The sequence below is a fragment of the Trichosurus vulpecula genome, chromosome 3 (assembly GCF_011100635.1).
Source record: "Trichosurus vulpecula isolate mTriVul1 chromosome 3, mTriVul1.pri, whole genome shotgun sequence".
NCBI lineage: Eukaryota > Metazoa > Chordata > Mammalia > Diprotodontia > Phalangeridae > Trichosurus > Trichosurus vulpecula.
The window spans coordinates 4,972,233-4,999,574 of record NC_050575.1 but is presented as its reverse complement, the minus strand read 5'-3'; the positions used below and the strand labels follow the sequence as shown (position 1 = coordinate 4,999,574).

General features: G+C 41.4%; 1 protein-coding gene across 2 annotated transcripts in view; it reads left to right on the top strand.

Moving 5' to 3' along the window:
* The window catches only part of SYNE3 (spectrin repeat containing nuclear envelope family member 3), a 182,492-nt gene that overhangs the window by 88,734 nt on the left and 66,416 nt on the right, over window positions 1-27,342 (top strand). For both annotated transcript variants that reach the window (XM_036749666.1, XM_036749668.1), the window contains 3 exons: window positions 8,921-9,082; window positions 14,938-15,282; window positions 18,639-18,775. In XM_036749666.1, the coding sequence (XP_036605561.1) occupies window positions 8,921-9,082; window positions 14,938-15,282; window positions 18,639-18,775 (644 nt within the window). The remainder of the gene's footprint in view (window positions 1-8,920; window positions 9,083-14,937; window positions 15,283-18,638; window positions 18,776-27,342) is intronic.

The following is a 27,342-nucleotide window of genomic DNA, read 5'->3' as shown; positions in this document are numbered from 1 at the left end:
TCTTTTCTTATTGAGGCATTCAAGGTTAAGTGACTTGCCCAGAGTCATACAGCTAGTAAGTGTCCGAAGCTGCATTTGAACTCAGGTCCTCCTGATTCCAGGGAGGGTGTTCTGTCCACTGTGCCACCTAATTGCCCTGGTCTTCAGACTTGAAGTTAAGCATTCTTTCCTGGAGACGGTGCTGGATTTAGTTGAATACTTCTGCTATGTGCTGTTGGGTAGATGAATCAACACGTTTTGAATTTTGTGTGGCATACTGGAAGCCCATGAGTCTGGCGCCTTGGGTTCTAATTCTGATTGCTAATACTTGGGTTCTAACACTATCACTTTCTACTAGCATTATGAACTTGAGCATTCCCTTAACCTCAAGATTTAGCACTGTAAATAGCAACAATAATATTTGTCTTTCCTATCTGCTAGGCTAGGTGGTACGGTGGATAAAGTGCCGGACCCAGAGACAGGAAGACCTGAGTTCAAATCCAGTGCTGGATACTCAACAGCTAGGTGACCCTCTCTTGGCCTCAGTTTCCTCTGTAAAAAGAGAATGACAGTAGCACATACCTCCCAGGGTTGTTGAGAGGATAAAATAAGATACTATTTATGCAGCGCTTTGCAAACCTGAAAGTGCTATATAAATGCTAGCCAATATTACCATTATTATAGGATATATGAGGAAAGTTCTCTGCAGCTCTTAGAATCCTATAGAAAAGCAATTTGTAATGACAGTGACAGTTATTAGATAGAGAAGTTATGGTATAGTGGAGAGAACAGTGGATTTGGAATCAAAGGATTTCAGTTGAATCTCAGCTCTACTATTTACCATCTTTTATTATGGGCAAATTGCTTAACCTCTCTGGGACACAGTTTCCTCATATGGAAAATATGAGGGTGGTGGGAGCACAGACTTCTAAAGTTCTTTTTCACTCAGAATCCTACAAAAGATAGTAAGGAAATGGTCAAAATGTAACTCAACTTAATTCGACAGAACTTGCTTGTTATGGCGCTGTTTCAGGTGCTGAAAGTGATGGAAACAAGAAATGGATTCTGCCCTCATAACATTTAGCATCTACTAGGGGGACAGGACATGGATATTATTATAAAAACAATGTAGAACAACATAAAAGCATACGCTATAAAGTGTTATTCAAACTCCTAGGAAGTACGTTACATTTCTTTCTGGGAAGATAAAGGAAAGTTTCTTGGTGGAGGTGTCCTCTGAGCAGCACCTACAGAGACAGTATTTCAGCAAGTGAAGCAGAGAGAGACTTGAGCAACAGCGTAAGCAAAGTGACAGTGAGTAATCCAGTTTGCCTGGACTGAGGCACATATGGTAGGCAGTACTTTTCTAACTTTATCTCAGATTATAAGGGGCACAAACTAAAAGAAAAATGCAGACTTTACTCAATAGGTGATAAGGAGACAATGAAGGATTTCCAGCAGATAATAGTCTCCCTCTTAATGTTATAGTGAGACTAGACAATTATCTTGCTATAGACAAAAGTATGCTGTTCCTCTGGAACTGTTAGGACTGCAACTTGGCGGGCTTCATGTTACTTACTGATTTATACTTCTGATATATGGAGAATGTCAACCAAGAAGTTCCTGCTGCTCATATATGGGTCAGGGGCATGGAATAAACAAGGCACAATAGTTGAGGAGCTGAACTGGATGGAGGCCGGATGTAGAGTCTTAAGTAGAAAAGTAGGGTCGAAACCAAGAATCACACCATCTAAGAGGGTACTAGTGAGAGAAAAGCTGTGGGGTTTGGGACAGCAGGATTCCATGTCCTGCAAGAATCAAGGGTTTCCTTGAAGGTAAACTCTTTGAAGGCAGGGACTGTTTCATATTTGTCTTTGTATCCCTAGCACCTAGAACAGTGTCTGGCACTTAATAGGATAAAGATCCAGCAAAGGAGACTGAAAAGGAACAGACAGACAGTAAGAGAAAAACCAAAAGGGAGTACCCAGAGAGAAGGGAGTATGAATGAGAGGAGAAAGGGGTCATGAATGCCAGATGCTGCAGAGTGAACTTCTCTAAGTGAGGAACCATGGATATGAACTATGGAATCTGATCTGAAAAACTTCCTTAAGGATCACAGAAATGTCTTCTTACCATCGTTCAGCTGAGACGACAAAGTGTTTCAAAGAGGAGTTTTGCAAAGCCATGCTAACTTCTATCAAAAAATGGAATACAAGTCTTTTCAGCATAATTTAACTGTGGAAGAAAAATCTCATACCCTGAATCATAGCCAACATCTATCAGAAGCAACTTATTTAATATACAAACATTCCTTCTTGGAGAGAGGTCCAAATGGGCAGAGTTTGCTCTGCTACTCTGAATTCCCTCTCACTCAAGCAAGCAATTTCCATCTACGTTTTATAGTAATCCTAGCTCAAAAAGACAAAATTTTACTGTGGAGTAATCAAAGGTATACAGTTTATGTTTAGAGTTTATCCAAATGGAATAATAGTGATGTTAATACTGGCATACCTTTTGAGAATATATTTTCCTAAAACCAATCACTCCCTCTTTTCTATTCCTCTTTCGTCTTGCTCAAAGGTGAATTAATTAAGAATACTTTTCTTTTTCCCACTTTAGATCACCATAAGTTTCAGGGAATGAAGGTCTCTCTCTCTCTCTCTCTCTGAAGATTGACTAAATCTTTAATATATATTTTTACTATTTTATGACACATATGATGTTTTAACACTATTTACTTCTGCAACTCTATGAGGATGAGTATAGCATAAGTATTTAATACTCACATTTTGTAGATAGAAAACCAAGACTCAGAGAGATGGAGTGACTTTTTTAGGGCCACATTGCTAATAATGCCAAAATTGGGAAAAGAACCTTTCCTAGGCTTCTAATTCTTGGTCTAACATAATGCTTTCTTACTAATGAATATACTTGCATATATATTACATTACATATATTTACTATACTACTTTATGTTACTATATGCATACATACACACATATACATGCATATACATACATATATATGCATATATGGAGAGAAGTATAAAGGCAATATCTAGGACTTTTCCTTTAGTGTAAAGAAGGTATTTTAAGATTCTTTCTAAAAATCCCAATAGTGAAATGTAAACAAGTTCCTTATTCAACCAGATGCCATTATATAGGATATTGACCATTGGATGAAGGAAAATGGTGGAACAAAAGGAACTCTTAGCAATTAGTTGACTTAAAGATCAGCTGCAATGATTAACTCTGAGAAGAGTTTGTTCTTTACCTTTTCCCTGGTGGCTCCTGGAGAATGAAGCAAAGCTGGGAAGGAAATGTATGTCTCCTTTATTATCCTCTCCCTACCCCCACCTCATTCCACAGTTGAAATGCTGTCTTCTAGCAGAAACCCATGATAGCAGCCTCCAGTGGTCCGAGTTCCACTGTACAGTCATGGTTAAGTTGGATCAGCAAGAGGAGTTGAGAGTCCAGTTCCTGGAGTTGGGGTCTTGCTTAGGAAATGGCAGATCCCAGAGCCATGCCTCTTCCCAATCCCAGGGGCTATGGGTTTTAGTTCAACCAATCAACCAATCAGTCAAAATTTAAGTACCTACTGTGTACTGGCACTGTGCTAAGCATTGGGGATACAAAAGGAGGCAAAAGACAGTCCCCACCTCCAAGAAACTTATAATCTAATGGGGGTCGGGCTATGTCCAATGACAGGATTTTATCCTAGTTCAGAGTTGGTGATGGTGGAGATCATGGGCAAGCATCAGAACTATGTGCCCCACCCAAGAGCAGCCGATGGTAATGAGTATCCCAGCAAACACATGGCACCTTGCGAGGAGCAGAGTGAGGATACCATAAGGACAAATAAGGTGTCCAGCAGCCTTGGAAGTATATGTTGAGGAAACCCAACAGGGTACTACTGTCAGTGGATCTCAGAATTAGAAGAGATGTCAGAGGTCACCTGGGGCAGTGAGGTGGTGCAGTGGATAGAGTGCCAGGACTGGAGTCAGGAAGACTCATCTTTGTGAGTTCAAATCTGGCCCCAGATACTTACTGTGTGACCTTGGACAAATCACTTAACCCTGTCTGCCTCACTTTCCTCATCTGTAAAATGAGCTGGAGAAGGAAATGGCAAACCACTCCAATATCTTTGCCAAGAAAATCCCAAATGAGAGTCATGAAGAGGCAGATACAATTGAAAAACAATTCAACTGAAATCCAAGGTCATCTAGTCTAGTCTTATCCAAAAGACAATTTCCTTTACAACAATGCAACAAGTCATCGCCAATCCTCCTCCTGAACCTCACAACGATGGTGCACTCAGTTCTTCCTTGACCAACCTATTTTCTTTATATCAAGCTACAGTCTGTCTCTACAATTTCCACCCACTGCTTTTTGCCCTGCCATCTGGGGCCAAGTAGATCAAGTCGAATCCATTTTCCATCTAATGGATATTTGAGCCCTGGAAATAGCTATTGTGTTCTTCCTCAGCCTTCTCTAGGCCAAATATTTCTAGTTCTTTGAACTGATCTTGTTATGAATGTTCTCCAGTCCTCTGACCCTGCTGGTCATATCCCAACATGTTCTTCCTACTACGTGATATTAATTCTTTAACTGGCATTTTGCATTACAAAATATTCTCATATTTTTGGAGTTTAATGTTGAAGAGTACTCTGGAAATCATCTTACCCAACCCTTTGATTGAGGAAGAGGAGGCCCTGAAAGATGGAGTCACTAGCCTAAGGTCACACAGAGAGTACATGACAAATTTAGGATTCTAGTTGAAGCTCTCCAGCCACAAATTCAGGGCTCTTTGCACCTCAGCACACTGCCCAGCCCCATACAAGACTGAATCTGATCCTTTACTCCATAATCAAATTAGAATTCCAGTTTGGGATATGAAATAGCAACTGATCCAAAAAATGGTTCTCTTTCTGGGGAAAATGTTGGAAATATCTGGTGAAAAGCTGATTTGAACATTCTTATGTAAAAGCAGGCTTCTTGGGGAGAAACCTGGCCTCTCTGAGGCAGCAAAGTAGAATTGGGGGAGTCCTGGACTTAGCTTGAGGAGCTGGGTAAGAGCCCTGGCTCTGATACTTATTGGCCTCAAGTTACTCCAAGCCTCAATTTCTCTATTATGAAATGGGGGTGATACCTGCCCTGCCTACCTCAAGGACTGTTGAGATGATGACATTAGATAATGCATGTGAAACACTTTTTTTTTAAACTATAAAACGCTATACTACGAATCAGAGCCATGGACTGTTAGGCATTTTTATAATCTGAATATCTTACCCAATTCATTATGAGCTAACTTTCTTCTCCCTGAATGAATAAACCCAAGATCTTTGGCCCAAAGTCAAATCTCCTCATTTAACACTTTACATGAGTATAAATCTGTCATGTCTTTCTTAATTGGTCAAATTTAGACATTTTTGACAACCCCAGACTGTTTAATTGCTTCATCTCATGAAAAGGTTAAACTCTCTCCTGATCTGTCACACCTGTCATTCTCTGGCATTTGCCGGCATTTGGCAGCAGCTTGAATTACGCCTTAGCCATTGTGTATGCCTGTCATAAATCTTATCTCGAATTCTGGCCCCATTCAGCTGGTTGCCTTTTATAGCTCCTACCACATGTAATGTAAGGCTTTATTTATTCTCTGCTGTTCCTGAGTGCCGTCCTCGGATGCAGGCTCATCTGGAGCAATCACTTGGAATGAGGCGCTTTTGGTTGAGTGTGTACATTTTGCTGCGACATTAATCATCATCTGCGTCAGCATCAGCTGGAGCTCCAGTGTTTATACCTCATTTATTATTCCTGATATGCTTTATTTAATAAGTGAAAATGTCTAGCTAATGGGAGGAAGTTGTGTAAATATTTCAGTGAGCATGAATAATACGGGAGGAGAATGAACCAGCAAACACCATTTGCAGTCTAGTTACTGCCCTTAAGGGCATTCATAGAACCAGTGAGTCCTAAAGCCATGGGATCTTAGAATCTTGGGATTTTCAATTCTTCACAATTCACAGAACCCCAGAAGGGAAAAGGGCCATCAGAGGTCATCCAGTCTGACCTTCTACTTCTGTCATCCAGCATTTACTGTATGAAAACCCTCAGGGATGGAGTAGTCCACTCCATGGTTGGATAGCTCTTGTAAACATTCATTGCGTGCCTTGGGGAGGTATAGTGGTAGACTGATAGATAGTGAAGGCTCAGACCCTGCCTTCTAGGAGGTTCAGGTCTGACAGGAGCGGGGAATAAGGTGTGGTCATGAATAACTATGATAGGAAGCCAAGAGGGCAATGAAGGCAAAGGAAAGTTTCAGATAAAATGTTGGAAGAAATTTAAGAAGTCAAAGATCACTTTCAGCTGGAGGAAGGTGAGAGTGAATAGAAGGTCAAAAAAAAGATTTATGGAGGCTGCAATACTTTGTAAGAAATTCTTTCTTAGGTTGAACTAGGGGTGGGGAACCTGTGGCCTCGAGGTCACATGTGGCCCTCAAGGTCCTCAAGTGTGGCCCTTTTACTGAATCTAAACTTCACAGAACAAATCCCCTTAATAAAAGGATTTGTTCTATAAAACTTGGACTCAATCAAAGGTACCCAAGGAACTAGAGGGCACAGGTTCCCAACCCCTGTTGAAAATCTTCCTCTCAGCATCCAGGTTCTACCTTCTGAGTCCAAGCAAAACCAGCCTAATCCCTCTTCCACAAAACAGAATTTCAGATACTTAAAGACAGTGATCATGTAAATCTGCTATTATTCAGGTGCCATAACTCACTTAATAACGGATAAAATTTTAAAACTCACAGCACCCCTTTGCACTCTGTACTGCCTGATAAAAACCAATATGTCTCATCAATATAGGGACAAGGGAAAGAGTATTAGATTTGTAACCAAAAGATGTAAGTTTGATTCTCAGCTCTCTCTGTCTTTATTTCTGTGTGTTTGTCTATCTGTCTCTTTGTCTCTGTCTCTCTGTGTTTCTGTCTCTGTTTCTGTATCTCTCTGTCTCTCACCTGGAACAAGTCACTTAACCTGTCTGGGCTTCACTTTGCTTGTCCAAAAAGTGGGGGATCATAAAAGTTGCTTTATGTACCTTAAAGGGCTATAAAAAGGATTAACTGAGGTAAAGGTATGTAATGTGCTTTGTAATTGTAAGTACAGGGTGTCCCAAAAGCCTTAAGCTTAAAACTGCGTTGTCTTTTGAGATACCCTGTCTATAAATATGAATATAAACTTCTAGTTCTAGAGTCATGAAATTGTAGAGCTTGAAGGAACTTTAAAGATAATTTAGGCCAACCACTTCGTTTGTTTTATTTTTCAGTTAAAGATGCACTAGATTCGAAGTTAGAAGGACTTGGGGCCAAAGAGGTTTAGGTGAATTACCCAAGGTCACACAGAAGCCCCAAATGATCAGAGCTAGGACTAGAATCCAGGTCAATCGATTCCTCGGCCAGGCCCCTCTTCACAAACTCACAATGCCACCCTGTTAGGCCACTTTTACCTAATCGGTGAACTTTTGAATGGTACCTACCATTTTTGCCCCTTTAGATCAGAAGAAATGAAGAGCTAATGGGCAATCGGGATCTTGTCTTACCCTGATCCAGTGTATGGAGCAATTTCTAGTGATAGAATTAACTTACATGGGCTTTATGGTCTAAAAAACCCTTTTGAGTCTGCTACCTCACATGAACCTCACATCTCCACGCAGGAGCAGCCAGGGAGGCAGGAAGGGGAAGTGACTGGAATAGAATTCTGGCAGTGGGGGCAGGGAGATGCACTCCAATTCTGCCTCTGACATTCATTAGCTGTGTGACCTTGGGCCAGCAGCTTCATCCCTTAGTTCCCTTATCTCTAAAATGAGGATAATGGTACGATGTCTGTAGGCTCTATCTCACGGGCTCATTGCAAAGCTAAGATCCGATTGCATGTCTAAAACGTTTGCAAGCTTAAAAAGACCATAAGAAAATCAGTGACTGTATAATTAGATGTGTAATAATTATATTATTGCTAATTGTTATTATGCAAGGCAAGGCTTGTTACTCCCATCTTACTGATGAAAAAATGGAGTACAGAGAATTAAAGTGATTTATCCAGGGTCATGCAACTAGAGTTAGTAATAATCATAGTTAATATTTACACAGCGCTTTACAAAATACTTTATAAACATCTCATCTTATGCTTGCAACAACTTCGGGAAGTAGGTGTTATTACCATTCCCACTTTAGAGAGGAGGAAACTGAGACAGACCAAATTTAAGTGACTTGCCCAGGGTCACACAGAAAGGAAGTATCTAAGGCTGGATTTGAACTAAGGGCAGCTAGGTGACAACATCAATAGAGCAGTGGGCCTGGATTCAGAAGACTCATCTTTCTGAGTTCAAATCCAGCCTCAGACATTTATTAGGTGTTGTGACCCTGGGCAAGTCACTTAACCCTGTTTGCCTCAGTTTCTTCATCTATAAAATGATCTAGAGAAGAAAATGTCCCCAAAGCAGATTAAACTTAAAAATGCGTCGTGCAGCACACTTTGCCTGGTGGTAAGCAGCGGAGCCCAAACTGTATCCCAGTGACCTGAAGCCCAGCAAGCTCTCTGTTGCATCCCAGCTGCCCTTCCCCAAATGTCAGTTCCATATTGGCAAAAGGCCCGTCACATGGAAACATTACTAAAACCTGGCTTCCGGGGATAGTTGGTGACTTGGTGGAAAGGACACAGAAGGCCAAGGTTCTAATCCAGGTACTTCCACTAACTTGCTACATAACCGTTAAGTCACGTCTCTTTTCTGAGCATTTTCCCATCTATAAAATGGAGATACTCTCAGCTGTTCCTACCTCACAGACTTGCTGTGAGATTCAGTGAGAAAACAGATATTAAAGCCCTTGAAAGATCATAAAATGCCTTGGAAACATTTGATAACATTTATTATTGTTGCTCTTTTAATAGGAAAGAGTCAGCCTACTGGAGAAGATAACCAAGGAGCACGAACAATACAAGGCAAATGTGGACCAATTTCAGCTGTGGCTAAATGGGGTGATGGAAAAAGTGAACACCTCTCTGGGAAGAAGAGGCAAGATGTCTGCCAAGCACCAGCTCAAAACTTTACAGGTAATTTCATATGTTGCTTATCTTTGGACTGAAGGTTTTGCTAAGGGATATTCATGTTGTTCCTGCCCAGACTGCCCTGACTCCAGGAAGAGTAAGGAATACTCTGTGGTAGGAAGAAGAGAAGTACCATCCTCTATTCCGGCAAGCCTTGTTAACAAGCATTTATTAATCACTCTGTGCTGGACACTGTTCTAAATGTTGAGAATACAAAGGGTGTTTCATCAGATGTGCAAAATAAATATATGGTTGTTTATGGAGGGAGACTACTGGTAATGGGGGGGGCGGGTCAGGAAAGACATCATTTAGAAGGCAGGGCTTGGGCTGAGTCTTGAAGGAAATAACAGGCTTTATGAGGAAGGAGTACATTCCAGAAATATAAGGTATTGTGTTGGGTATTGAGGGGTATCACCTTAAGGTTCATTAGCCTCCTTCTATATATAAAGAAGTGCTGGAACACTTTTGAAAAGGGACAGGGTCAAAGGAGAAGATTGAGTAAAGGGGGACAGGATAGGATGGAGGGAAATATAGTTAGTCTTTCACAACATGACTATTATGGAAGTGTTTTACATAATGATACATGTATAACCTATATTGAATTGCTGGCCTTCTCAAGGGAGGTGGGGAGAGAGAAAGGGAGAGAATTTGAAACTCAAAGTTCTAAAAACAAATGTTAAAAACCATTTTTGCATGCAACTGGGAAATAAGATATACAGGCAATGGGGTATAGAAATCTATCTTGCCCTATAAGAAAGTAAGGGGAAAGGGGATGTGGGGAGGGGGGAGTGGGGCGACAGAAGGGAGGGCAGACTGGGAAAAGGGGCAATTGGAATACGTGCCATCTTCGGGTGGGGGGAGGGGAGAGATAGGGAGAAAATTTGTAACTCAAAATCTTGTGGAAGTGAATGTTGAAAACTAAAAGTAAATAAATTAATCTATAAAAAAAAGTTCTGGGCAAATAAACAAGCAAATCAAAAAACAAAACAAAACCAGTCACTCTTCTCAAGGAGATCAAAGTGTAAAGGGTCCTTCTAAGACGGAATATGGCCTAGAGGCATATCAGGGACTCATGGGAAGTAAAGCATCGGTTGCATAACTGCAACTATTCAAGTCACTTGCCATTGCTTGGAATTTGGGCCTCCTCCTTCAAGATAAGTGAAGTGGGTCAGTGCAAAGAGTTCTGGACCTGGAGTCCAGAGACCTGGACATGAATCCTGGGTCTCATGCCTATTAGCAGTGTGGTCTGAGGTCACAGAATCTCAGAGGTGGTCTAATTGTAGAATTCCTTCTACAACTCACTCACAAGTGGTCATCCAGCTTGATTTTTTTCCTTTTTTCTAATTAAAAGGGCCATCCCTTGACTCACTTCTTAAAGAGGCCTATTCACTGAATGGGAGTTACCTCACTGTGAGTGAGTCCATGAAAAGGCTTTAGGCTAAAAGGTCCCTTCCCACCGATTGCATCCTGGGTCATCTCCAGTCATCCTGATGAACATCTGGTCACTGGACCCAGATGACCCTGGAGGAGAAAGTGAGGCTGGTGACCTTGCACAGCCTTCTCTCACTCAAATCAAAGTCAACTGTAAGTCATGTCATCATTTCCCTGATGCCATGGTCCTCTTTGAAGACAAAGGGCAAACACAGCAACAACCAGCCTTTACTTGAAAACTTTCAGTGAGGGGAGGAAACCTACTAACCACCTCCTGAGGCAACCCATTCCATTTTTGGAAAACTGTACACAATTTTTGCTTTACGTCATGATTTTTTATTCATTGGTTCAATCATTCATTCAAGCCTAAATCTGTCTTCCCGTGACTTCTTTCAGTGGGTTCTAGCTCTGCCCTCCAAGGGCAATAGAACAGTAGAACAATTCCAACTTATGCTCAGCATGAGAGCCTTACAAACATCTGAGGACAGCTATTGTGTGTTCTGACCCCAGATTTTCTTTTCTGAAGGCAAAACATTTCTAATTCCTTTTCTTGGTCCTTTGACGATATGGTCTACAGTCATCTCATCACCCTGCTTCACCCTTCTGTGGATGCTTCTCAGCTTATCAGTGTCCCTCCTAAGATGTGGAATGCAGAGTAGACACATACCACAGACGCGGTCTGAGTGAGATTCAAATCCAGCGAGACTGTTCGCTTTGCCCCTTTGGGACATGTCTTTTTAATGCAGCCTAGGACAGCATTACCTCCTTTGAGTTTCAGTTTACACTGCTGACTTGATTTGAGCTCACAGTTCACTAAAACACACAGAATTTGTTCATAGGAACTACTGGTCTGGGAATGTTTCCCCTACTCTTCATTCGTGAAGTTGATTCTTTGAATCTAAATGCATTAAATTTCAACAAGCATTCATTAGGGGCCTACCATGTGCCTGGCATTAGGGATACAAAGACAAAAATGAAACAGGCTTGCCCTCATGCAGCTTGCATTCTACCAGGGGGTGTAGCGTGTCCATATACAAATATGTACAAAATAAATATTGGCAAATTATGGAGGGAGAATGCGAGCAATTGGGGATGATAAGGAAAGGCATCATTTAGAGGGTGGAGCTTGAGCTGAATCTTGAAGGAAATTACAGATTTTGTGAGGTAAAGGCGAGGAAGGAATACATTCCAGTAATGTAATTATTGTAATATATTGGGCACTGAGGGCTATATAAAGAGCTGAAGATTACAGTCTGATTGGGGAGGTAAGACTCATACACTTAGCTAATTAACTTATAAGATGTGGCAATTCTTCACCCTGACCCTGATCTGTAAAGCCTCATGGAGAAGGTAGGCGGTAACCTGGGTGATGAAGGACAAGCTTATAGATTTGGACGATACACTTCAGAGTAAATACATGTTCCACATAAAGAAGTGAAAAACTGGTGAAATTACTTGAGTTTAAACCAGTATAGATATTCATAGGCTGGGCCAAAAGGCAGATTTGTTCTGCTTATTTGTTGACACAGGTTATTCAATGCCTGTTTTTCCGCAATTAGGAACATTTGAAAACTTGACTGTTTTGGCTTTTAAAGCCCTTTACAACCTAGCTCATCTGAACCCACCCCACCCCCACATATACTGCAACCCAGTGACAATGGCCTCTCCACTGCTCCTCCAACAAGACACTCCGGCTTCCAACTCCGAGCATTTTTGCTGGCTCTCCCCCATACCTGGAATTCTCTCCCTCTCCCCCTATGCCTCTCGGCTCCTGGCTGCCTTCAAGTCTCAGCTAAAGTCCCACTTTATACAAACCATTTCAGGTTCCCCTTTAACACTAGCATTTTTTCTTTGGAATTGTCTCAACCTCTGCCTGCCTCGGTTTCCTCAGCTGTAAAAATGACCATAATAGTAATAGCACCTACCTCCTAGAGCTGTTGTGAGGAGCAGTTGAGACATTTGTAAAAGCCCTTGGCACAGTGCCTAGCACACATTAGGTGCCGTATAAATGCTCGTTCCCTTCCCACTTCCCTCCTCCCACAGATCTCATTTGCACATGTTGTTTTCTCCATTAGACTGTGAATTCCTTGGGAGCAGGAGCTGTCTTATCTTTCTTTGTATCACCAGTGCCTAGCAAGGGGTCTAGTAGGTGCTTCACAAATAGTCACTGATTTGACTTCACCACTCATGGGCGGTAGGTTGCTGTAGTGCGTGCTAGAGGTCAGGGTCTGTGCCAGTGGTGACTTGTACTGATTCTGTCACTCACAAGTTCTGTGATCTCAGGTCCCTCATCTGTCAAATGGAATAGTTAAGCAGAGTTCCTGGCACACAGTAGGTGCTTCATAAATGCTTGTTGATTGACTAGGCTAGATGATCTCTAAGGGCCCTGCCAACTCTGATAGCCTTTTCTTCATCCCCATCCCTGGCCTTTCTTTAGCACTTGACACTGTTGTTCACCACCCTACTCTGGGATACTCTCTCATCTCTTGACTTCGTGACAATGCTTTCTCCTGGTCCTCCTTCTACCTGTAAGTTTTTTATACAGTATATGAAAGTTGTGTCCTGCATCAGCATTTAAGTTCCTTGAGAGTAGGAATTGTTTTATTTTTTGTATTTGCATCCCTAGTGCCTAGCACAATGTTTAGCACAAGTAGGTGCTTAACCAAAGCTTGTGATTGATTGGTTAGATTGAGTATTATCTTTATGGCATAGTAGATAGAAGGCCAGATTTAAAGTCAGGAAGACCTGGGTTCAAGTCCTTCCATTGATATATACAGATGGTATGGCCATAGATAAGTCACTTAATCTCTCAGTGCCCAAGGTAACTATCTAATACTGTAAGTTAAAGATAGATTGCCAAGGAGTAACTTGTCTGGCCCCCTTCTTCCCAGACTCCTTTGCTGGATCATCATCCATATCCCACCTCCTCAGCCTCCAAGGCTCTGTCCTGGTCCCTCTTCTCTTCCCTCTCTGTGTCCTCTCTCAGTGATATCATCATGTTGCATGGGCTCATGAAGCTGGTTCCCTAGAATCTTTCCTAAGCACAAACCAGAATCACCTAATCCACCTGGATTTCCCCACGACGTCTCAGATGTAACTTGTATAGAAATAGAATTCCTCTTGCCCCTTACATCTATCCCTCCTCCAGAATTTCCTGATTCTAATGCAGCTGCCACCGTCCTTCCACAATCACCCAGATTCACAATCTTTGAACTAGCCTTAATTCTTCTCTTTCTTTCATTGTCCATGTAAAATCAGGCCTTAAGTCATTCTGATTCTGTCTTCCCAGTGCCTCTCACCTTGGCCACCTTTCTCTCCATGCACACAGCCACGCCCCTGGTTCAGGCCCTCATCACCTCTCACCTGGACTACGGCGAGAGATTCCTCATTGGACTCCTGGCTTCTAGGCACTCTCCTCTCCAATACATTTTCCACATAACTGCCAAATGATCTTCCTAAGGCGTGTCTGACCATGTCATCCTCCCGAGGAAGAGCCTTCAGTATCCCTCTGTTGATTGCCTCTAGGCTAAAACACAAAGTCCTCAGCTTGGCCTTAGAGGCCTTAATAATCTGGCTTCTGTCTTCATTCCTGGGATTGTCCCACATCACTCCGCTTCCTGCACTTTACATTCCAGCCAAATTGGCCTCTTTGATCTTCTGATACGTCACCTCCTACTCCTCTGTCTTAGCAGAACCACTTTCTTGTGCTTGGAATGTGCTCCCTGGAATCCTCAGCCTCCTCCCTGGCTCAGCTCCTGTGCCCCTGCTTACAGAAAGGTTTTCCTGGTATTTCTGGTTCTTGGTGTGCTCTCCTTCCTCAAATTATCATGCATATGCTTATAATAACAATAATAGCATTTATATAGCACCTACTGTGTGCCATGCACTGTGCCAAGGGCTTTGCGATGATCTAATTTGATCTTCATAACAACCCTGGCAGGTAAATGTTATTATTATCCCTGTTTTACAGTTGAGGAAACTGAGGCAGAGAGAAGTTAAGTGACTTGTTCAGGGTCACACAGCTAGCAAGTATCTTTGACTGGATTTGAACTGAGGTCTTCCTGACTCCCAGCCCAGCATTCCATCCAATGAACCTGTTGGTTACCTCCTATCTATCAGGGTATTATATTTTCCCAGTACAATGCAGGCTCACTGAGGGCAGGAACTATTTCTCTTTGTTGTTTCTTATTCCCAGTACCTTGCACACAGTAAGTGCTATTAATTTCTTCTTAGACTGCCTTGAATAGGATTTGGGGTTTGTCATTCCTTATTCCATACCCTTCCAGCTCTAACATGTTATGAGTATGTTTGATAAGGAGAATGAAAATGCCTTGGAATTAGATGGAAAAGGAAAGAGAACCTCTGGAAATATGGTTAATACTTTTCCTCCTATTTCTAATCAACTCTCTACAATGTCTTTTACCCTTTAGAATTTCGCTAAAGATTTTCAGAGCGGTGAGAAGTCGTTAAAGAAGCTCAAGGATCAGTCTGCTGGGGTTATCCAGAACACCTCTCCTAAGGGAGGGGAAAAGATTACCAATGAGCTTGAAGAACTAAGAAAAACCCTGGAAAAGCTGAAACTTTTTTGCAAGGAGGAAGAGGAGAGGAGCCTGAAGACACTGAAGTCAGAGGGGGCCTATGAGACGCAGGCCAAACAGCTGGAAGCGGAGGTCAGGGGATTCCGGAAGGAGTTACAGAGACTAGCGGAGGACCTGGAACCTGGGGAGAAAGCAAGAGATGAAGCAGAGTTGATAGCGCACTGGAGAATTTACTCTGTAAGTTGCATTTAGTTTAATGTTGAATATGATCTGTCCAGACGAGTTAGATCAGCTGTGGGGATTCCCTAGTTTGTTACGGAAATGCCTCAGGTTAGTAAATTAGACTAAATATGGTTTGGAAGCAATGCTGGTTATGGAGTCTGAAGCCCTGTGTCTGAATTCCAGTGCTACTGCTTACTCACCTGTGCTACCTCAGGCAAGTCAGTTCATTCTCTTTGGCCTCAGTTTCCTTGTCTGTAAAAAGAGGAGGTTAGACTAGACAATCCCTTCTATCCAGCGATGTTAAAGCCCAATAAAAATAGTACAAAAGGAGCTGCTGTTCAGTGTTATCCACATCACTTTTCAAGTTATTCAATACTTATTAGTCCATTATTAAGTTATTCGTTGCGTATTACTTAATAAACATTTCACTGAGCACTACTGAACCTAGATGAGATTCAAAAGAAGTACCAGACAGATCCTTTGCCCCTGAGGATCTATGGCAAAGTTACTTCACCTTTTTAATGTCATGGATTCCTTTGGTGGTCTGGTGAAGCCAGGGGTGTGCTGTAAATGTTTAATAACTAACTTTCTGAGGAGAAAATGTACATACACAGGAGATACATTTAAAGTTTAATCTGCTTTGTTAACATTTTCTCCATCACTCTCTTAAGCCTTGCAAACAAAACAGTAAATCAAATCATGATCTGTAGCATTTATCAATTTCCGAGGTGTAAATGCTCTCACTGAAAAATTTAACAATTGGCTTTCCTGAATTGGGTTGGCCTGGCTCTAGTGGATCCTTGGAAGAAGCCCTTCTCAGAATAATATTTGTTGTCTGTGTTTATAATTTAAAGAAATGCTAAGTTCTAATTAGAAGTCAGTGAAAATAATATATATATATATATGTGTGTGTGTGTGTGTGTATATATATATATATATATATATATATATATATATATATATATGTATTTTTTTTTTTCCCCATCCAAGTTCACAAATTTCCTAAAATCTATCTGTGGACCCCTTGGGAATTTGTGGCTCCAAAATCCAGAACCGCTGGTTCATAGCTATGTGATGGACTAAAACAAAACATAATGTAGCACCATGCAGGGCTGGAGTCTAGTCCTGCTCTACCATTCCCTGTACCACTATATGACCTTGGCAAGTCACCTCACATCACTCGGCCTCAATATCTTCATCTGTAAAATGAGGTTGTTGGGCTAGGTGGTCTCTAAAGGCCCTTTCCAGGCCTAACTTCACCACTATGCTCTTTTTCATGGGAGGCCAGTGAATTTCTAAAAATGGGCTTTTCAATAACCTCTTTGCAAAAGAGTTGGCAAACCAAGTGATTGTTTCCATTTTATATGGGGGAAACGAAGGCTTCCTGACTTCCCAAGCGCCCATAATAAGATAATGATAGAAGAGACAATCCTGGTGGGGTAGTCAAACATTTACCACTCCTCATAGTCTCACTCTTGGTAGTGGAACATGGAGCACACTTCCTGTTACTGCAGCTGGGGAGGGATGGCTGGTGAAGGTTGTCTATGGTTCTAATCCTAATGTCCCGGTCAAAGGATTAGCAAACAAGATGTAAGAGCTACAAAGGGACTATGTAAACTGAGGAACAATTTTCAGACTATCTTCATGTGAGACAAAAAGCACAATCATTTACTCTTTTCCACTCCAGTAAGTATTTTGAATAAGAAGATTTTGGACAAAGTGACACCAGACTCATAATGCTATGGAATTTAAAACTAGAAAATACCTTAGCAATCATCTAGTCTAACCCTCTAATTTTACAGAAGGGGAAACTGAGGCCCAGAGAGGTTAAGTGACTTGCCCAGGGTCATACAGCAACAGCATAGATTGACTCCAAATCTAATGCTTTACTCCCTAACTTCAGAGGTAGGGCACCTCTATTCCAGTCCTAGCTCTTCCACTAGGTATCTGAATGGCCTCAAGGAAGGTCTTGCCCTTTTCTGAGCCTCAGTTTCCTCCTCCTCTGTCAAATAGAAGTAATAACCCTTTCCCTGCCTGAGTCACAGGACAGTTGTAAAAGCCATGTGAGATAACACAAGTCAGTGTTTTTAAATAAATGTTACTAATGGCAATGGTGAGGAAAGCACTTTATTAACCGTGAAGTTTGTGCCCCCACCACAGTTTCCACCCCCTTTACACATATTGACTATAAAATGTGAGCTATGTAATTCTTATTATTCAGAAGTGGCTCTAAAGTAAAGCAAAGACTCTTTCAATTACATGCGTCCCAGATATATTTGGCGGGTGTAAATATGGGGTTCGAGAAAGAGGCATTGGGCAAGTTACTTAATCTCTCCGGACTTCAGGGAGTCCCACCTGTAATATATGAGGGGATTGGACAATGTGGTCTCTGAGTTTACATCCAGCCCTAGAGCTGTCATCCAATGGTCTCATGAAAACAAGGTACTGAGGAGTGGGAGGGCTGTGACCTACTACTGCCAATACCAGCAGAAGCAAGGATGCTGGAAGTCGAAGTAAAGAATGCTCTTCTCACCACAGTCAGGAAATAACTCTGTGGAAAATTAACAGTCCTTGAGACCCTGCCCTGGAGCTCTCACCTCACAGGTTTGTTGTGAAGTCCATTGTGAGATAGTGTATGGAAAGCAGTTTACAAATGCATAAGCATTGCCCTGACTGGCAACAATTTGTTGAGAATAATTGATTTTAATGTGATCGAAGTTGTGTTTGTGTGTCAACAACCTGGCTGGCAGCTTCTGTGGGGGTATAAGATTCACCCACAGCCAACACCCAGAAAGCTGCCAACAGCACAGGTTCTTTCAATCTGCTTAATTAAGGAAAGCAAGGTGAAGGGGTTGACAAGCTTACTTTTAATTCAAATATCATTCAGTTAGTTCAGGGGAAAAAAACCAGCACCCTGAACTTCAAAACAAAATGCAAATTACAGACATCAATAGACTTTGTCTGATTCAAGTCCCAACAGATAGTTACCACAGTTCAACAAAGTTTCAACATCCGGGTTTACAAACTGGAGGGCTCCTTAGCTACAGCTGCCCGGAGTCTCCTCATCAACACCATCTCCAGAGCCCCGCACCAATAGCTCTGTCCTCCCTTCTTATAGGGCTTTAGACATCATCAGACATCATCTGAATCACCAGAGCTCAGGCTCTGGTGATTGGTTCTTGAGTTGGCCCCTCCCCTTAGGACCCTGGGATGTTCACATCCACATGGATTACATTAACACCTAATGGGGTTTGGGCCTGGGGCTTAGCACCTAGTAAAGCTCACTGAGATAAATTGAGTCACTCAAAGAAAACAAAGACAATTCTGGTTACAGTTTGGAATTTGACTTGTTTGTTGTTTTTGTGATTAAGGCCACCAGATCAGCTCTGGCAGCAGAAGAGCCCAAGGCTGAAAGACTGAAGTCTCAACTTAAGGAACTTGTCCGATTTAACCACGATTTGCAGCCCCTTTCAGACAGTGTTGTGACTACCATGCAAGAGTTCCAAAGGTATTTAGAATTGGTGATATTTTTGAGAATGAATAGATTTGGCCCCATCACTCTTGTGCTCAAAACCTTCAATGGTTCCCTATGATCTACCAGTAAAATTAAAATTCCTTTGTTCAGCATTGAAGGTCCTCCATAATCTTGGACAAGACACTCATTTTACATTTTCTCCCTTTATTTCACACTACTCCCCTCTATATTTCACTCTATACTCGAGTCAAACTCACCATTTACCATCCCCCCATACATCTTCTACATTTTTCCTATCTCAACATCTTTTACTCACTCAGTTCCTTTTGCTTGGAATGCCCTGGCAGACTCTGTTGTATTCCTACCGATTGTATCATCAAATGATATCTCTAGGTATCCCTTATACTTCTCAAAGCACTTATTGTGTGATATATTATTTGCCCATGTATCCAATGTTTCTACCAGACTGTAAGCTCCAAGAGATCAGGGACTACCTAAGTTATGTTTCTCTCTTAGTAACTAGCACAATCTTCTGCACAAGGTAGGCACCTGATAAAGCCCTATTGAATAACATGAAATTGGGGAGGTGAATTGTCAGCTAAAACCAAATTTCTGGACAGACTTATTTTCCTTGAAATTTGATAACTTTTTCTTTTTCACCCCCAAAAGCTGTGTGGTTAACTTTTAATACAGGCAGTATTAACACCTGCAATTCATCCATTCACTCATTAGACACAGCCTAAAGACTTGGATTTTGCTTCTCAAGCCATGATCTCCTCATCTGTCATTTCCCCTAAGCCTCAGGATGTAATTTAGTCAGTATTTCCTCTGAGTGTTGCTATAATGGTAAATAAAAGAATTATAAGCTTTAAACTTGAGTAAACGTTTCTAACTGAATGACAGCACCTGAGTGGAAGTACAACATCTGGTATTTCTGTAGTGCTTTAACTTACAAGACCTGTGAAATAGGTAGAGCAAAAATTATTGCACCCATTTTACAAATATAGAAACCAAGGCTCAAAGAGTTAAGTGGTTTGTACAAGGTCACACAGCTAGCATCTGGGTTGGGACTAGAACCCATGTTTCTATAGCCTGTGATCTTTACAATGAACCATGCTTCCCCAAGCGATCTTCCTTTTCTGGGATTGCAGCAAAAAGTTGGGGCTGCCCAAAGATTGAAAACTGCAACTTTTGAATTCAAAGATTTAGACTCCTTTGATGTTGTGGTTATATGAAAATAAAATGAGATACTGAGCTTCCTGCTTCAGCCCATCCCTCTCAAGTATCTTGTAGCCATATCCTTTGAAGGGTATGTAAGTGGAATGAAGAGTAACACTAACCATGGAAACAAGGCAACTGGAATGGATTGCCAGAGTGGGTAGTGAGTTCTTCATCACCAAAGGTGCTTAATGGATAACTGTTTACCAGGGAGGGTGTAGAAGGGACAGGGTTAAATTAGATAACCTCTGAGGTCCCATCCAACTTTTGACTCTATGATTCTGAAATAGTGGAGCCACTAGATATTTCTAATATTCTGTAGCTTTCTTGTCCTCAAGGCTTACATTTCATTAGAATTGAGAGATCACAGAATCATATTGTGTCAGAGCTGGAAAGGACCTCAGGGGTCAGCTAGTCCAGTTATCTAAATGGACCTCAGTAAGTGATCATCTAGAATCTATTTGAATAATTCCAGTGATGGGAAGTTTCATCAATCAAGACAGCCCAGCATCCTGTCAATGCATTTCTGTACCAAATTGTGTGTATATCTATGTGTGTGGTGTATATAAGGGGGTGTTTGTGGGTGTGTTTGTGTGTAGTGTAGTGTATAGATTCAACCGGTCTTTATCTGATCCAGATAAGAGTGAGGTTCATGTGATGTCCACTTCTCCAACCCTTTTCTTCATGACTGAATATTCTTTGCACATATCAAAATTATAAGAAATAATACACTCCACCACCTTCTTCTTCCTTTATGTACTAGTAATTCCTTTTTTCCTCCTTTTACTTTCCTCACTTAAGACCATCCAAACAGAAGAGAAAAAAACAAAAACCTTCTGTTTTTAACTTTCTTTGTCACCTTAGAAGATATTGTGGCTCCACAGGTATGCTTGTTTCTTCTCCCCCATGAGCATATAAGTATTTCATCATTATATAGTCCCTTATAATTGTGCAAATGCATTTAACTTTCTAGACTTCTCTTGATTCCTGTGTTTGCATTTCAAAGTTTCTGCTCAGTTCAGATCTCTTCAAGAGGAATGCTTGAAGGTCTCTTATTCCATTAAAGGCTAATTTTCTTATCCCATGTAGGATTATATTCATTTTTTACAGGATTCATTATTCTTAATTGTAAGCCTTTATCTTTTTGACTTTTGGCATATCCATATTCCAAGATTTCCTTTCCTTTGTACTGTTTATTGCCAAGTCTTTGACTGTGGTTCCTTGGTATTTGGACTCTTTCTTTCTGGCTTCTTGCAATATTTTTTCTTTGACTTTAAAGCTCCTAATTTTGATTATAATTTTCCTTAGAGTTTTCATTTTGATATTGCTTTCAGGAAGTAACTAATGGATTCTTTTTCTTTTTACTTTTCCCTCTGGTTCTAAAAGATCTGGTAGTTTTCAGTTCCGGTTTCTTGAATTGTCACCTAGGCTTGGTTTTTTTTTTCTTTTTTGAGGAAATCCAGAGAACCTTAAATTATCTTTCAAGTTGGTTTTTTTTAAATGATAGATACCTTATGTTTCCCATTGTTCAGTGCTGTGATTTTGTTTTAATATTTCTTGTTACATCATGGAATCTCTGATTTCTGTCTTATTCATTCTCTTTTTTATAAAGTTTGTTACTTGGGTAACATTTTCTACCTTCTGATATAAACACTTTCTTCTCTTTCCCATTTTTTCCTCCAGAGCTCTTATTTCATGTATGATTTTGTGTTTCATCTCTTCATTTCTCCCAACCCATTTTTATTGTCGTTGTGGCCAAGTGATTTTTTTCTCTGAGCCTCTGCTTATAGTTCTTAGGGAGTTACTCTCTTTTCTGGATTGATCTTTTGGAAGTATGTGGATCCATAACTTTTCTTCATTATGTTCAGTGTCTTTTTCTGTTTTCTCTTATCTCTAATCCCAGGTCATGATTTAAGACTTTGTGCTAGGGCTGGGTTTTGCCTCCTCCTGCACTCTTGGATGGAGTGGTTGGGTCTTGTTTGGTTCTGCCTCGGCTTCCCAGGTTCTTGCTGATGGCTTCTACTTCCTCTGGTGTGTCCATATTCACAGCACTGACGGCACTGGCCTCTATCCATCATTGAGCGCTGTGGTTTAAGGGCCCTCTGGAACATCTCAGAGACTATGAATTTCTATTACCTCTAGGTTATCTCAACCTGAATTCTCCGGTTTCTTGGTTAGAGCATTGCAGTTTTTCAACTATCTTGTAGCTTCTTCAGCTGAGTACTCCTGTCTTCTTGGGTACAGAGCACAGTAGATTTCAGTATGCTCACAGTGGTCCATACTAGAAATATATTTTTTTAATTTATTTATTTTTAGTTTACAACATTCAGTTCCACAAGCTCTTGAGTTCCCAATTTGCTCCCCTTCCCTCCCCTTCACCCCTTCCCAAGGTGGCATGCAGTCTGATATAGGCTCTACATATACATTCACATTGAACATATTTTCACATTAGTCATGTTGCAAAGAAGAATTAGAACCAATGGAATGAACCACGAGAAAGAAGAAGCAAAACAAAACAAAAAAGAGAGCAAATAGTCTGCTTCAATCTGCTTTCAGACTCTGTAATCCTTTCTCTGGATGTAGATAGCATTTTCCATCATGACATGCTAGAAATCATCTAGCGTGTTTTACCAGAGTTTCTGCTGGCTTTTCTGCTGTGCTAGATGAATGAGCTCACTGCAGTTTATCTTTGGAATTCGTGGTCTTATTTGGTCTAGTGCTCTCTATAGATCTTTGGTGGAATATGTGTGGAAACTGAGTTTCCTTGCAGTCATTTACGCAGTCATCTTAACAGGAAGTCCTTTCTTCCTTCTCTTCCTTCTTTCCTCCCCTTTTACTTCCTTCTTGGTTTAACTTCCCTCTCCAATTCCTTAATGTATTGGGTCTAAGTAACCCTTGTCCCGCACTGATAGGAAGACTGAGAATGAGAATGATATACAGCTTTCCTCACTTCTCCCCTTCTCTCCCAATGGTAGTGTCTGAGACCCTTGTAGGGTTTGAGGGAAACAGAAGTATGTGATCCCTGGCACTAGCCTGCAGATGAAACATACCTTTTAGGGTGATTCAAATCTATAAGAAGAATAGGCACAAAGTTCTTAAATTGAAAAAGTAGTTTGGGAAATAGAGCACCAGCAAGGAAGACAGATGCTTGCCATAGTAGAGTCAAAATGTGTTTCATGGGAGTGACGCCTTTGGAATTCTTGAAAAGATGAGAATAAGAGCTTTCCATAGCAGTACCTGCTGTGCTTATTGGCCTGGAGTTCCAGGAGACTTTATCAGTGACAGCAGAGAATAGGGCAGAATCATACACTGTTGGAAAATGCTATCTCTGGGGACTGGGGAGCCTAGGATTAAGGCACCAGACAGCCTAGGATAATGGAAGGAACATTTGAGTAGGAGTCAAACAAATTGGTTGAAGCCTTAGCTTTGCAACTTTCCTGATGTGACCTAAATCATAGTTAACCTCTCTGGGCTAGTCAGCATGTTCTCTTATAAAATATGGCTAATAATAACTGTTCCCAGGATGGGTGCATCAAATGTGATAAGGAATGGCAAATGTTTTGTAAGCTTTGTTATTGTTGCTGTTTTGTTAACAATAGCTAGGATTTATATAGTGCTTTGAAGTTTGCAAGATTGTGTACATATTATTTCATTTGATCCTGTGAGGTAGATGAAGAAAACAAAGCTGAGACAACTGTTAAGGGACTTACCCAGGGTCACATAACAATGACTGTATGAGATGGGATTTGAACTCAAGTCATCCTGAGTCCAGGTCCAGCCTTCTTACCCACTGTACTACCCAACACTGTAAAACACCTTTATATAAAGGAGTAGCAAAATGATGAAGCTGAACTAACTCAACCTGAAGGTCTCTCCCAGTGGTAATGTGTGATTCTTGGCTTTGAGTCCCAGAAGGTTCAGCCAGTAGGAGAATCAATGTTATGAATTGGAAAAACTAAGAGGGCCTCCTCAGAGAAGAATCTGGGGTTGTAGCCAGGTTCTGACAAAGAGCAGGCAGAGGCACTTTTATGTAGTGGAAAAGTCCTGGCTTAAATTCAGCAGACCTAGTTTCCAGTCCTGGCTCTTATCCTAGCTGGTAACCAAGGGCCGGTTGCTTACATCTTCTGACCTTTAATTTCCTCCACCATTAAATAAATGGGCATTAGTACTTTATCTCTCTGACCCTCATTTGTAAAATAAGGATGATAATACTTATATTACCTACCTTGTAGGGTTGTTGTAGGAAAGAAATTTCTAAACCTTAAGGTGCTAGAAGTGTGAGCTACCATTATGTGTCTATCAATCGCCAAATATTTGTTAAGTGCTTGGTAGTACCAGGCTAGAGCTATAAGGGCTGGGAGTAAAAAGAAAGGCAAAAACACAAAAATATCCTCTTTCCTCATAGACCTTATATGCTATCTAGGAGGTGACATTCTAAACAAATAGGTGCATACCACAGAGGTGCATATATACGGAGTAGAAGCAAGGTAAACTTAGAGAGGAAGACTCAAGCCATTGGGGAAACTGGGGAAGGACTACTGTAGAAGGTGGTGCTTGAGATGAGTCTTATAGGAAGCCTACACCACATTGATGAGTGATGAGGACATGATCCTAGAGAGATGAGCTGACCACTTCCATAGTGTTCTCAACAGGCCATCATTAATCAATGCTGAGGCCATTGACTGCTTACCTCAGGTAGAAGTCGATCCCTCCCTAGCAGAAGTCCCAACTGAAGAAGAGGCTTCAAATGCCATTAGGCTTCTTTTGTGTGGCTAGGCATCTGGTGCTGAATCTATTTCAGCTGAGATTTACAAGGTAGGGGCTCCATTGCTCATACAAAAGCTGACTGAAATTTTCCAGGTCTTATGGTAAGAGGAGGTTATCCCCCACGAGTTCAAGGATGCTTCCATTGTCTATCTCTATAAAGGTAAAGGAAGTAGATTGTCCTGTGACAATCACAGGGGAGGTCTTTCTCTTAGTCATTGCTGGCAAGATTCTTGCCAGAGTCCTCCTCAATAGGCTGATCCTTCATCTAGAAGATGGTCATCTACCTGAGAGCCAGTGTGGCTTCAGAAAGGGCCAAGGAATAGTCTATATGGTGTTTGCTGCCTGACAACTTCAGGAGAAATACCAGGAGCAGAACAGAAGTCCATACACAATGTTTATAGATCTGACCAAGGCCTTTGATACTGTTAGTCATGAGGGCTTATGGAAAATTATGTCAAAATTTGGTTGCCTGGAGAAGTTCATCAGCATTATACATCAATTTCATGACAGCCTGCTTGCCCGGGTTCTAGATAATGGATGATGCTTTTGTGCCTTCCAAGCCAATGGAGTGAAACAAGGCTGTGTGCTTGCTGCCATGCTTTTTAGCACGATGTTTTCAGCCACGCTGTCAAATGCTGTCAATGAAGATTAACATGGCATCAAGTTCAGTCAACATACCTTTGGTAAATTCTTCAACTTGAAAAGGCTACAAGCCAAGACCAAAGGCGAGGGGGTGTTGGTGCATGATTTTCTCTTTGTTGATGATTGTGCACTCAATGAACCCTCTGAAACTGAGATGCAACAAAGTATGGCTCAATTCTCTGCTGCTTGTGCTAATTTTGGCCTAACAATTAACACCAAGAAAACACAGATGCTCTATCAGCCACCACCACACCATCCATATGTGGAACCATCTGTTACAGCAAATGGAGAAGTTTTGGATGCTGTGGATAAATTCACTTGCCTTGGTAGTGTGCTTCCAGGGATGTACACACTGATGATGAGGTTGACACAGGCATAGCCAGAGCCAGCTCAGTGTTTGGGAGTCTCCAAAGGAAAGTAGGGGAGAGAAGAGGTATTAGATTGACTACCAAACTGAAGGTCTACAGAGCTGTGGTACTGACCTCATTGTTGTATGCCTGTGAAACCTAGACAGTATACCAGCTCCATGCCAGGAAACTGAATCACCGGATACATGAATCAATGGATTCCCTGATGAGATCACCAAGCAAGAGAGTAGAGAGTAAAAAGAGAAGAAAGCCCAGGAAAGAGCCCTGGGTGACATTTATAGTTGGCAGACATGACCTGGATGAAAGAAGGACCAAGATTTTGGAAAGAGAACCAGGAGAAAGCAGTGTCAAGGAAACCTAGGGAGAAGAGACTGTCAAGCAAAAGAGGCTGATTGACAATTCTGAAGGCTAGAGAGAGGTCAAGAATGACAGGGGTGGAGAAAAGATCAGGTTTGGCATTTGTGACATCCTTGGTGACTTTGAGAGAGCAATTTCATTTGAATGTTGGAGGCAGAAGCTGAATTGCAGAGTCTGGAATAGAGTAAGGAGAGAGGAAGTGAATATATCACTTATAGTCAGATTTCTCAAGGACTTTATCCATGAAAAGGAGAAGAGACATAAAATAATAGCTAGTAGGGATGGATGGATCAAGTGAGGATTATTTTTAACAATGGGGAAGACATAAGAATGTGTGTAGTCAGCAGGGAAGTAGCCAATAGAGAGAAAGCAATTGAAGATTAATGAGAGAGTAGGCATGATCGAAGCAGAAATCTACTGGAGAAAGTGGGATGGAATGGAGTCAGTGCTGCAGGCCAAGAGAGGGGCTAGCTAGCCTTGGTAAGGAGAACAGACACCTCTTCATTTGCTACAGAGGTTATAGCAGGAGAAGACATCTGAGTGATGTGACACGAAGAGGAAGAAACAAGAGGGAGCTCTCAGTGAATGGCCTTAATGTTTTAGAGTGAAGTAAGAGGCAAGACACTCTGCTAAGATGGTAGGGGGAGGGGGTGCCATGGGAGGTCAGAGGGATAAAAATCATTTTGGTGAGTGGAATACTGGCTCAATTAGTGATAGTGTAATATGAATTAATTTGGGTGTCCTTGATTAAGTCTTACTAGGTGCCAAACCCCTCTCTACTAGGTGCTAAGCCTATGCAGGCATGAAGCCCTCAGGGTCCTAAGGGTTGTTGCTAAGACCAGAGTCAATAGTAGGAGCCTGAGTTCTGGTCGCTCAGATGACGTTTGATGACAGCTAAAGAGTGTATAAAAAGAGAGAACAGAGCTATTTGCTGGAGACTCTGGGCAGCTGTAGTTAGGAGCCCTCCAGCTTATAAACCAGGATGTTGGCGCTTTGTTAATCCCTGGTAACTATGCATTGAGATTTGAATCAGACAAGGTCTGTCTGTTGATGCTTGTAATTTGCTCGTATTTGCTCTGAAGTTCAGGGTGCTGGCTTTTCCCCCTGAACTAAGTGAATGATATTTGTATGTTTGATTAAACTGAGATTGTTATCCTCTTAAAGTTGCTTTCCTTAGAAAAGCAGATCAAAGAACCTGTGCTGGCAGCGTTCCTGTTGTTGGGCTTGTGTTGGTCTTTCACCCCCACA